The sequence below is a fragment of the Natrix helvetica genome, assembly GCF_964273705.1.
Source record: "Natrix helvetica genome assembly, chromosome: 14".
In the NCBI taxonomy this organism is placed as follows: Eukaryota; Metazoa; Chordata; class Lepidosauria; order Squamata; family Natricidae; genus Natrix; species Natrix helvetica.
In genome coordinates, this window is record NC_138564.1 from 5,225,235 (window position 1) to 5,237,749 (window position 12,515).

General features: G+C 45.8%; 1 protein-coding gene across 2 annotated transcripts in view; it reads right to left on the minus strand.

The window, feature by feature from the left end:
- Window positions 1-471: 471 nt before the first annotated feature.
- The window catches only part of RIMBP2 (RIMS binding protein 2), a 104,755-nt gene continuing 92,711 nt past the window's right edge, over window positions 472-12,515 (minus strand). For both annotated transcript variants that reach the window (XM_081966848.1, XM_081966847.1), the window contains 6 exons: window positions 9,764-9,945; window positions 8,650-8,818; window positions 7,304-7,407; window positions 6,446-6,517; window positions 5,164-5,301; window positions 472-2,311 (listed from right to left, as the gene is read on the minus strand). In XM_081966848.1, the coding sequence (XP_081822974.1) occupies window positions 2,120-2,311; window positions 5,164-5,301; window positions 6,446-6,517; window positions 7,304-7,407; window positions 8,650-8,818; window positions 9,764-9,945 (857 nt within the window). In that variant the 3' untranslated portion in view covers window positions 472-2,119. The remainder of the gene's footprint in view (window positions 2,312-5,163; window positions 5,302-6,445; window positions 6,518-7,303; window positions 7,408-8,649; window positions 8,819-9,763; window positions 9,946-12,515) is intronic.

Consider the following 12,515-nt stretch of genomic DNA (forward strand, 5'->3'; position numbering starts at 1 on the left):
GTCTGTGGTTGTGAAAACTCAAGTCTGTTGGCCGGGACTTTGCTGGAGAGGCATTCACTTCAAAACTAAATAAAGGGTTTTATCGGGACGAGGAGTCGGCTTCCTGCTTTTGGGAAGCCTAGATCAGAACACTTAACATAAATTTGGGACTTGACTGGGGTCATAAGTCGAGGACTATCTGTATTCACTGTGCAAAAAGTCTTGTTCCTTTTAGCTAAATTGTAACAAGAAAAAATATAGATTCAAAGACACGTAAAACAAACTTAGCAGGTACTTTAAAATCCTCACTATAGTAATGATTGGCATGTAAGAAGTAGGCTAAAATTAAACCTAGTTTCATAGACTAACATGAGATTTTGACTAACCAGTTGCACTTCTGTGTTTTCCCTGCTACTCTTGGTAAACTATGTTTAGCCAGCATGTCTGAATTTGCTTACACGTGTCTCATTGGTTAACTCAGGAGCCACACCCTTCTACAAAATATCAAATTTATTTATATAAAATAATTTACACATTAACAACTGTACACATGCACAGTTGCACACGCCCACACAATACTTTTATAACCACGAGTTTAGGCCATTATTATTATTTTTTTTCCTTTACATAAATCTAGCACAGTATTATTTTACAAGAATTTACATTGATATTTCTTTGAAGACACAATGGGGAAAAAGCTTTGATCATCCATATTACAAACCTTCCATCAATTATAAAACAAAGGCAGTCTGAAAAGTATGTATAAACAGTAAAAAGAATATACAAATGGTTACAAAAGTCTTAAAACAGCCAAATCATCTCTTCTTTTTCTCCCCCCGGCACGTACGCAGTGGTGGTGTGATTCCGTCTTTCAGTCACAACAAGGGGTCCAAATTCAACTTTTCTAATTCGAGAGGCTTCTTGCTGGCAGTGGCCCAGGAATAACAACATTTTTGTGTCTTATTTTCCTTTTGCGTATTGGACTCAAACACCGTTTCGGTGCTCAACAATACGGAATCCCCCAAGCAACGCCCACCTTAAATCTGCAGGGTGGTTTCTGCCGTAATCTTATCCTTTTTTTTTTTTTTAAGCGTACTTGAGAAGCTGAAGAGCAGCACTTACGCAGATGGTTGAAAATAATAATAATAATGAAACATTTGCATGACATTTTCACACTCCCGGGAATTAATACCGGACACAAATTAGATTCCATCGCCTTTTTAAATGATGGGCATCTTGGTGAGAATGGAACTGCTTGTAGGTCAACACAGAGTACATAGAAAGTTTACGCTGTAGTAAGAGTTCAGACAGTACAATAATTGTGCATTTATAAGGCAAACATCAAGGCTTCTGGCAAACTAGGAGTTTCAAGACCATGTCCGTGTCAACGTAAATAAATACGGGGATCAAAGAACAGGATTTTTGTTTTTTGGGGAAAAAAAATATTTTTACGTTTCTGTGTTTTCCACTTTCCGGGAAAGTGGAAATAGGAATTTAGGAATAGTGGGAGGGAAAGGAGGGAATAGGAAACGAAGCCCCGTAGGGTTGTTGCTGCAGGTTTAAATTCCTTAATCCCATCTTCTCTAAATAGAGAGCTGAGGTGGCGCCGTGGTTATAGAGTGCAGCACTGCAGGCTACTTCAGCTGACTGCCAGCTGCAATTTGGCAGTTCGAATCTCACCAGGCTCAAAAGTTGACTCAGCCTTCCGTCCTTCCGAGGTGGGTAAAACGAGGACCCGGATTGTTGGGGGGGGGGGTGTCGTAGGCTGACTCTGCAAACCGCTTAGAGAGGGGCTGTGAAGCGGTATATAAGTGCTATTGCTAAATGTTTTTTTGGGGGGGGGAAAGTTAGCAAAATGCTTTTTTTTTTTTTTTAGCATCACTGCCACGCTGAGCAAGACCAATCCAGACAAGAGAAATTTCTGGAGACAACCGAATGCTCTTAATAATAATAATAAATAAATAATAATAAATAGGGAGGGGGGGGAGATTGGGGGTCCTGAAATCCCTAGTTTTTGAGCGTTTCTAGATCGGTCTGCATATGGGTATTTATTTATTTTTGTGTGGTTTTTTTTTTTTAAAAAGAGTCTGATGGTTTATTTTTTATTTTTTTTTAGAGGATGTCCAGATGATTGTAAGTTTCATTTCACGGCACCAAGTCTTTTCAGAAGTTTCTTCCCTTTGGAAAGCAGACCCTTTGTCTTCCGTGAAGACAGCTCCCTGCCTCGCCTGGGACTACCAGATCCCATAACTGGCAGAGGTAACCCCGAGTGGAGATGGGCCGTAGGGCTTGGTGCTCTCCTTGGTGGTGTACCTGTGTTCTCAGGAGGAACCTGATAGGTATAGTTGTTAAGTTTACTGAAGGATTGCAGTCACGGACAAACAAGAAAGCTTTCTTTTTTAAAAAAAATTCATTCATTAAACCAGGGTTTGTCAATCATGGCCTGTTTAAAAGACAGGTGGACTCTCAACTCCCAGAATTCCCCAGCCCGCACCGATCTAGAGAACTCCATCTCCACCACGGCTGGATGAAGGATTTGGGATGTTAGAAGCCCACCTGTCTTTAAAGGGGTCAAAGTTGATAAACGCTGCATTAAACACACGCAAACACACACACCTTTTAAGGGGCGGGAAAATTTTTGTTTCTTCCTTCTTTAAAATATGCCATGAGACAGACCCCTTCCGTTTCCCCCCGAGGGTGTCAAAAGACATTTCCATTGAATTGGGCTTGATTTATGTTTTAAAAGATCGCTCAAATCTTCTGCCTATTTTGGAAGAGCAGCCTCTGAAAAAAACGACTTTACTTTTAACATTGGGATCTGGATTTGGGCCGGATTCCCTTGCTTCCCAAGGAGGGAATCTGGGGACTCTCGCGTGGCATATGTCTTAAGTCGACTAACCCATTTCCGGGAAGATTCATCCGGGATTCAAGACTAGCCAAGATTCTTGTTTTCCTCCATGCTGCTTAATCCACCCCGCCTCCCTCGCCAACTTTCAACGTTCTGTCGGGACGTATTTTGAGAAGATGGCACGCTGGCGGAAAAGGGGAAAAGGAACCCAAACAAACTAAACTAAAACGAACCTTAATCGCGATCAAAGAAAGCTCTCCAAGACCTTGGGTTGAACGTTTCTGGGTTGGGTGGCACTCTGCACATGCCCAATGGCATTGCAAAGGATAACACCGTGAGGGAAAAAAGCCAAAATGGAACTCCTAACAACACCCAACGTCCCTCATGTTACATCTGTTTGGACATCTCCGTGGGTTCGTTCAGCCAAGGAGGTCCCAAGCTTGCTTTGATCTTCAATCAAGGTCTTGTCTAATGGGGGGAAGGGGAGGGGAGAAGCCAAAGGGGACCCTCAGTGCAATCCCAACATACACCTGAAGATACCATCTGTGGAGCATTAATGCGTTTGCCCACCGATCTGAGTGGCACGCTTTCCTTTCAGCTTATTGCATTGGTCAACCAAAGGCTGCTGAGATGTTGATGGGCAACCATACACCAGGAGAGCTTTTAAGGCCAACTGACCACCAGATGTTGAAAGTTTCAAAAGAAGGAGCTCAACTCCTCTCTTCCCACTGTCGGCCGGGTTGTTTAGTCCAAAAAGATTAAAGGTAAAGGTTCCCCTTGCAAATAGGTGCTAGTCGTTCCCTACTCTAGGGGGCGGTGCTCATCTCCGTTTCAAAGCCGAAGAGCCAGCGCTGTCCGAAGACGTCTCCGTGGTCATGTGGCCGGCATGACTCAACGCCAAAGGCGCACGGAACGCTGTTCCCTTCCCACCAAAGGTGGTCCCTATTTTTCTACTTGCATTTTTTACGTGCTTTCGAACTGCTACGTTGGCAGAAGTTGGGACAAGTCACGGGAGCTCACTCCGTTACGCTGCGCTAGGGATTCGAACCGCCGAACTGCCGACCTTTCTGATTGACAAGCTCAGCGTCTTAGCCACGGAGCCGCCGCGTCCCTCTACAACCAGATTACTCGGCAACAAATGTTGTGGTGTTGTTCTTTTTCGGCTTAACAATGCAATATGCAGCTTTTCTTTGGAATGAGACAGTGGGAACACTCTTTATGCAAAACAAGCATTAAGGCTAGGAAGAAATATGCTCCAAATATTCCAATATTTTCTCCCTGGGTGGGTTAAACGAGCCTTAAGCCCTGGATACAAGATCCCTTCTGCGTTTCTTTTATAAATCAGAAATTCTCACTTCCTAACATCGTGCCTTCTATGGCTGCTGGACTAGCAGCTGGCCACCTGGAGGGGATGGGACTTGTAGTCCACCGTCGTTGGAAGGCATCAGATTGGGAAAGGGAAGCCCACATTTAAAAAGAAAAAAACACAAGATTTGGATCCAGGACTTATGGAATTTGGAGACATATTTCTCTTTTTCTGTCCCCAGATGGCTGGGATTACGGGAGGCCACCGTATAGGAATCCAAGTTATCTCCTGGTATCTTCAGTTGCACACTTACGTGAAGGCAACGTTGCCCGTTTTTTAAGGTGTGAAATGAACACTCTTCTTCTGTTCCCAAGCAGATGAGCAAAGAAATAAACAAAATATATAGATACGTAAAATATAATAAGAGGGGGGAAAAAAACTGCAAGGATGAGAAAAGACACATGAAACCCTTCAGAAGGGAGCACTGATCGGCAGCTCAAAACATCGCTTTGAAATTTGGAAGTTTTGGGGTGATGTTTCCCCACCCCCCAAAAAAGGAAGTGCCTGAAGTTTTACATCCATCCATCCATCCATCCATCCATCCCCAAATCTACCATCTTAAGTAATTTCTACATCAGGTCTATAATTTACAAATATAAACTGTTCAAGGTGGGGGACGTATATATGTATGTTTCCCACCTTGAAAATCTTGAATTAGTGGCTCTTAAATTAGCACGAGATCAATCATTGATGGAAGGAATCAATTGGTTAAGAGCGAGGAGCTGTTTTGTTTCTCGTTTTTTTTTTTTTTTGTCTCCCAGCTTCAGAGCGATCTAAAAACTTGGTTTCAAAAAACGTGTTTCTTAATATTATCTATCTATTTATCTATATATACATACATATACATATGTACACAAACACATTCAAGCCAAACAGAATCTGAAATGGTCAGCAAGGGAAACAATGCGAAAACAACAGTTGTGTTTTGTTTTATTCTCTCTTTTCTCTCTCTCTCTCAATGCTTGCTTACCCTTTTTGCTTTTGTACGCATGGTGGGTGCATCTTGAGGGTACCGGGTGGGCGCGTCGGATAAATAGACTTCGACATCATCAGGCACTTCTTCAAGAAAATTTGAAGGAACGAGACCCGTCTGGTTGTTAAGTTCCCCCTGAAACATGGAAACGGAAAGGAGAAATTAACGAACAAACAAGGAGCGTCTGGGACAACATTTCTCAACCAGGGTGACTTCAATATAGGTGGACTTCCAGAATGGTGGGACTCCTGGTCAGCTCTGGCAGACTTCTGGGAGTTGAAGCCCATGTAACTCTCAAGTTCTTAAGAACTTGAGAAACACATTGATCTAGGACTCTGGGTCTTGATCATGGCTGCCTGGAGAATTCTGGGAGTTGAAGTCCACCTATCCTAAAGTTCTCAAGCTTGAGAAATACTAATCTGGAGCTCTCGGTCATCTGCTGAGGAATTCTGGAAGTCCACCTATTTTAAAGTTATCAAGGTTAATTTAGAGCTCTCAATCTCGATCAAGACCTGCTGGGGAATTCTGGAAGTCCCCCTATTTTAAAGTTCTCAAGGTTACTCTAGAGATCTTCCATTATAATCACAGCTGGCTGGGGACTTCTAGGAGTTGAGGTCCACCTAACTTAAGGTTCTCAAGGTTGAGAAACGCTGCTTTAGAAGTTCCCCCCAAAGCACTGATTCAAATTATGTCACTGAAAGATGTTGAAAGGTAAAGCAGATTCTTATCTCCATGGCCAAGAGTTGAAGGACACTACTTTAAGGGAGTCAAGAAAAAAACACCCTAAAGATCATTCTTGACCCACCATCCTTCTTGGGTGACATCCATTCTTCAGGTTCCTGCTTGTCAACCAACAGAGTTTTTCGCACCATTAATACAGATCAGGTAAAAAGTTAAAGGTTTCCCTCGCACATATGTGCTACTCGTTCCTGACTCTAGGGGACGATGCTCATCTCCGTTTCAAAGCCAAAGAGCCAGCGCTGTCCATAGACGTCTCCGTGGTCATGTGGCCGGCATGACTCAATGCCGAAGGCGCACGGAACGCTGTTCCCTTCCCACCAAAGGTGGCTCCTATTTTTCTACTTGCATTTTTTAACGTGCTTTCGAACTGCTAGGTTGGCAGAAGCTGGGACGAGTCACGGGAGCTCACTCCGTTACGCGGCGCTAGCGATTCGAACCACCGAACTGCTGACCTTTCTGATCGACAAGCTCAGCGTCTTAGCCACTGAGCCGCCGCATCCCTACAAGATCAGGGGAAGAGCATCAATAGAGCACTTACATAATAAAAACCATCTTCATCAATTTCTCCAAAGACAGTAATGATGTCTCCAGTACAAAATGTGAGCTCAGTCTGCGGAAAATGATTAAAAAGAAAGGGAAAAAAAACCACATCATTTTCTCATGATCCCATTCCTAAATGCTCTTATTCCAGTGTTTCTCAAATCTTTTGCTCCGAGGAAACTGCCCCACCCCCCAATTTAAAAATTAGACTGGACAATCCTTTGATTGGGATGGCATAAGGCAGTGATGGCTAACTTTTTGTGGCACTGAGTGCCAAAACTGGAGCATGTGCACGTATGCGCCAGAGCATGGGAACCTGGAAGAGAGCAGCTGGAAGAGGTGCTTATGCGTGCGGCGGCCAGCTTCTCTTCCGGGCTCCCATGCGGCTGGACTGGCATGCATGAATGCCATCGCCAGCTGCCCTTCCGGGTTCCATCATGCACATGCATGCCAGACAGCTGGTCTTTGAAGATGCGCGTGCCGGAACGCAGAAGGGAGTAGCTGGCCGGTGCATATGCGCGCAATAGAACTGGAAGAGCAGCTGGCGATGGCACGCATGCCCACAGAGAAGGCTCTGTGTGCCACTTCTGAAATGCGTGCCATAGGTTCACCATCAGGGGCATAAGTTCTCCTACGTACCTTGAGCAGGGAGTTGGACCAGAGGATCTCCCAGGTCCCTTCCAGCCCCATGATTCTACCTTCTAAGTAGCCAGTGGTCCAGGAAAAGTTTCTGGACAGACGCCATCCTTTTCAACCCACCCATTTTGTCCCCTCGTTGGATGCTGTGGCCACATTCCCCATAGTTGTTATTATCATAAAACAAAATGTTCTGGATTTGTCTCCATGACCACAATACCTCCACGTCAACATTGGGAGAGCTTTCTCTTGGGTCGTAGTCATACAACGCAACCATTCTCCTTGTGGTTGACCCAGGCGGGCAGCTGGTTCTTCGGCTTCTTTCTGTTCCAACGCAAAGAGAGAAAGCAATTGCAACTGTCTTTAAGCGTACAACAAGCCATTCATTTGTAGAGTCCTTGGCGGTTTGGGGGGTCAGCTGTTTTCCTGCTGTTGTTTCATTACCCAAATAGGGAACATCATCAATGCTAGAAGGCAGTGGGGGTCTGTGGAATGGAGGGGGGGGAGGAGGAAGAATAGGAAGGAAGGAAGGAAGGAAGGAAGGAAGGAAGGAAGGAAGGAAGGAAGGAAGGGGAGGAAGAGGAAAAAAATAAAAGAAGGAAAAAAGAGGAAGAGGAGGAAGGAAGAGGAGGGGGAGGAAGGAAGGAAGAGGAAAAAATAAAAGAAGGAAAGAAGAGGAAAAAGGAAGAGGAGGGGGAGGAAGGAAGGAAGGAAGGAAGAGGAAAAAATAAAGGAAGGAAAGAAGAGGAAGAGGAGGAAGGAAGAGGAGGGGGAGGAAGGAAGAGAAGGAGGAAGACTGTGGGGTCCTTGATGCTCTCTGAACTTGGTTGTTTCCTTGCAGGCATTTCAGGACCCAACTAGGCAACATCATCAGTATTAGAAGGGAGTGAAGTTTGTGGAGGAGGAAGAAGAGGAAGAGGGGGAAAGGAAGAAAGAAAGGAGGGGAAAGGGAAGAAGAGGAGGAGGAAGAAGAGGAAGGAAGGAAGAAGAGTGGGGGAGGGAGGAAGAAAGGAAGAGAGGAAGGAGGAGTTTGGTTGGTGATTTGCAGGCATTTCATTACCCAACTAGATAATATCCTCAGTGCTAGAAGGAGAGGAGGAGGAGGAGGAGGAGGAGGAGGAGGAGGAGGAGGAGGAGGAGGAGGAGGAGGAGGAGGAGGAGGAGGAGGAGGAGGAGGAGGAGGAGGAGGAGGACTGGGTGGTCTTTGGGTGTTTTCTGAGCTTGCTTGTTTCCTTGCAGACGTTTCAGGACCCAGCTAGGCAACATCATCAGTGCTAGGAGGGAGAGGGGTTTGCTCTCTGTTTATATACAAGTGGTTCATACTCTCAGTGTTGGTGGGAGTGTTGTAGCCCCTCAACGGGGATGTTGTTTATTGCTTTCAAGAAGAGATTGGATTTCCATTTGTCAGAAATGCTGTAGGGTCTCCTGCTTGGGCAGGGGGTTGGACTAGATGACCTATAAAGTCCCTTCCAACTCTTGTTAACATTTCCCAACTGTAAAAATAACGTGTCCAAAGGAACGTGGTGAAGCCGCCAGTTCCATGCATGTCCACGGGCCGATACTTACCGAGTTTCTCGATGGGGGTATTCAGCGGGAGGAAGCCTTGCTTCACAAGGTGGTCCATCATTTCTTGATCGTCCGCTTGGATTTCAGAAACCATGTTGCAAGGAATAAGGCCCAGTCTCGCACACGTTTCGCCCCGGTAAAATCCATCGGCATCTTTGTCCCCATAAACCTTAGATGCAGAAAAGAGACGATGCGGAAAACAATCAAAGGATGACCGGTTAGAAATCGCAAAGCTTAAGAAGAGCTCAGCTGTCATTCATCATGTACGTCCTCGATTTACGGCCACAATCGAGGCCAGCATTTCTGTTGCTAAGCAAGATGGTCAAGTGAGTCTTGCCCCATTTTACGACCTTTCTTGCCACAGTTACGTGAATCGGACAAGACAAGGAAGAATGGATGGAAACTGAACAAGGAGAGATTCAACCTGGAAATAAGGAGGAATGTTCTGACAGTGAGAACAATCAACCCACAGAACAGAAGTTGCCTTCGGAAGTTGTGGGAGCTTCATCCCTGGAGGCTTTCAAGACTGCCATCTTTTCAAAAAATGTTGTAGTGTCTGCTTGGGCGGGGGGTTGGACTAGGTGACCTCAAGGTCCCTTCCAACTCTGTTAATCTGAATCTATCTATGATCAAAGGCCTGGAGACTAAAACATGAATTGTTTTCTCCAGTGAATACCCTCATTCTACTACCCTAACAATGCTTCTCTACTCTCAAGGAGTTCATACATCTGAATTTAGACTCCGCTTGGAAAACTCTCCTTACTATCGACTGTTAAGCTCAAGCAATTTCAACCAAACTTGCTACACACTTACTCTCTGGAAACAAATACTATGGGGGGTAAGACACCCCTAACGCCCCTCGGGGTGTGTGTTCTGTTAAGATACAGCCTGTTGTGCCTTCAATTGGCTTCGACTGTACTGCCATAAAATGGCTTCTACTGTGCAGCCCAGTGGAGTTGCCATGGTAACGGCTTCACAGTACTCCACCAGGGGGCTCCCTCTGGTAAGGGGGAAAACCCAACATTAGAAATTACATTTGGTCCAGACATTTCCCCCCCTATAAATAAATACTCGAGCAATGCTGGCTTATCGCCTAGTTTTCAATCAACCCTACCTTGATAATTTGTCCTTCTTTAAAGGGAAGTTCTTCGGTTGCATCGGGGTTTGGAGACATGGTCAGTGGGTCATAATCAAAGAGGGCGACAAAGATGCGCGTGGTCATCTCTTCTGCTCCAGGGTCCGTTTCTGATTCTTCGTAGATCTCTGGAGACAGGCGGTCACGACTACCGTACCCATCTGGAAAAGGAGAAAGGTTGGATCCGAAAATTGTCTCTACGGAGGTAAGAGCCATTAGGAGCACAGGTAGTCCTCAACTTACGGCCGCAATCGTGCCCCAAATGTCTGTTGAGACATTTCTTAAGTGAGTTTTGCCCCTTTTTACCACCGTTCTTGCCTCGTTTGTTAAGCGAATCGCGCAGTTGATCAGTTAGTAATCCAGATATTAAGTGAATCTGATTTACCCATTGGCTGTGCTCGTCCTGAATCCAAAGCTTGGTTGACTCTTGCTGGGTGATGATGTAACGAAGGGGCTTTGGGCAATTCCTATTATGGCTTTGCTTGAAGGAGAAGATCTTTGTTACGTAGAATAGACTGGCTCAGGCCTTAATGTCCCATTGCCAAAGGTGAGTTCCTGCCTCCCTTTTAGGGAAAATATTCTGCCCTTTTAATATTTCCTAAAACATTTCATTCTTCTAGGAGAGTGCTAATTTCCTACACTGCAAAGGATGTAACTGCGAACAAATGGTCTTTTCCCCCCCAGTGCCATTATGACCTTGAACGTCACTAAACGAACTGTCGTAACATAACCATGTTTGGTGACTCCATCTTAGGTCCTCACGCTACGGTCAGAACATCTGCACACGCATAGGATCATAATTTAGGCATAACTGGTGTGCATTTATGAACAGCTGTTTAGAACAATGTTCCTCAAACTCAGCGGCTTAAAGATGTGTGGACTTCAACTCCCAGAATCCCCCAGTTGGTGGGCTTTCTTCCCCCCTAGTGTTACAACACAATAAATACTGGGGCCTGCCACTAGATGGCACTGCAGGACTGCATGTGGATTTTGACCCTAGCTTGTTCCTTGGTTGAAGTCGAAATAAAACAGCATCACCCAGACTGCTGATGGCAGAGTCCCAAGTGATCCAATGTCCTAGCCAGGACTGCCCCAATCATAGATACATATCTCCCAAGGAAGGAGGGAGGGAGGGAGGGAGGGAGGGAGGGAGGGAGGGAGGGAGGGAAGGAAGGAAGAAAGGAAGGAAAGAAGGAAGGAAGGAAGGAAGGAAGGAAGGAAGGAAGGAAGGAAGGAAAGGAGGGAGGGAGGGAGGAAGGAAGCAAGGAGGGAGGGAAGGTAGGAAGGAAGGAAAGGAGGAATGGAGGAAGGAAGGAGGGAGGGAAGGGAGGAAGGAAGGAAGGAAGGAAGGAAGGAAGGAAAGGAGGAAGAAAGGGAGGGAAGGAAGGAAAGGAGGAAGGGAGGAAGGAAGGAAAGGAGGGAGGGAAGGGAGGAAGGAAGGAAGGAAGGAAGGAAGGAAAGGAGGGAGGGAAGAGTGGGAGGAAGGAAAGGAGGAAGGAAGGAAGGGAAGAAGGAGGGAGGGAAGGGAGGGAGGAAGGAAGGAGGGGGAGGGAAGGAAGGAAGGAAGGAAGGAGGGGCAGGGAGGTAAGGAAGGAAGGAAGAATAGGAAGTTAGCACCCACCCCTCTTCTAGAAAAATGAAACATTTTAGGAAATATTAAAAGGGCAGAATATTTCCCCTAAAAGGGAGGCAGAAACTCAGCCCCCTCTCCCACCTTTGTCAATGGACCATTAAGGCCTGGGTCAGTCTATTCTACATAACAATGATCCCCCTTCAGGCAGAGCCATAATAGGAATCCCAACGCCTTTTCACTACATCATCACCCAGCAAGGCTCAACCAAGCCTGGTACTCAGGACAGCCTACTGCAGAGTCTGACAGCCGATCAGCATACAAGCTCGAATTCAAAAGCCCAACAGAGGCCATAAAATCCAGGCAACTTTCAGCATCTCTTCCCTTTTTTTGCCCAGGGTCTCAAACCATGGGATCCTGTCCATTGTCAATAAACCGTCTTTCCAAGCAACTTCCATGAATCTTTTCCCCCACTTGGAACTGAATCCAGATGGACGTTTCCTCCAACAGAAGGAAGGTGGGAATGAAGGGAGGGAGGGATAGTTTGAAGTTAGGATGGCATTTTAAAAAAGTAACCTATGACTGACATTGTCGCGTGATCACAATCCAGCTCACAGTTACAACGGTTGCAGCCTCCTGGGGTTACGCGATCCCCATTTGAGGCCTTCCCAGCTGCTTCCAATGAACGAAGTCAGTGGGGAAGCCTGCAGGAAAGCTAGCAAGTTGCAGTCACGGGCCGTCTTGCTTAACAACCAAGCCGGTTCACTTAATGGCTGTGGCAAAAAAGGTCATAAAATCAGGGGGAAGTCCTATAATGCCTATTTAACCTCCACACTGCTAACCGACCAATTTTTTGCCCTCCCAATTGTGGTCGTAAGTCAAGGAAGACCACGAAGATGTCTCCTTTAAACCTCACACCAATTCGGAAAGAGGACATATGTTAAAATTAAAGGTGTTTATTGAAATGGAACTATAAATACCATCAACATAAAATGGAGCCCGCTCAGAGGCTGAAATACACCAAGTAAAGGAGATGAAGAGTGTGGAAGAGAGGTAAAGGGAAGAAGAGAGGGATGGGAGGGAGGGGGGAAGAGGAGGAGAGAAAGGAGGAGTGGAAAGGGGAGAGAGGAGAAGTTGAGAGGAAGGGCAAGTAGAGAAGAG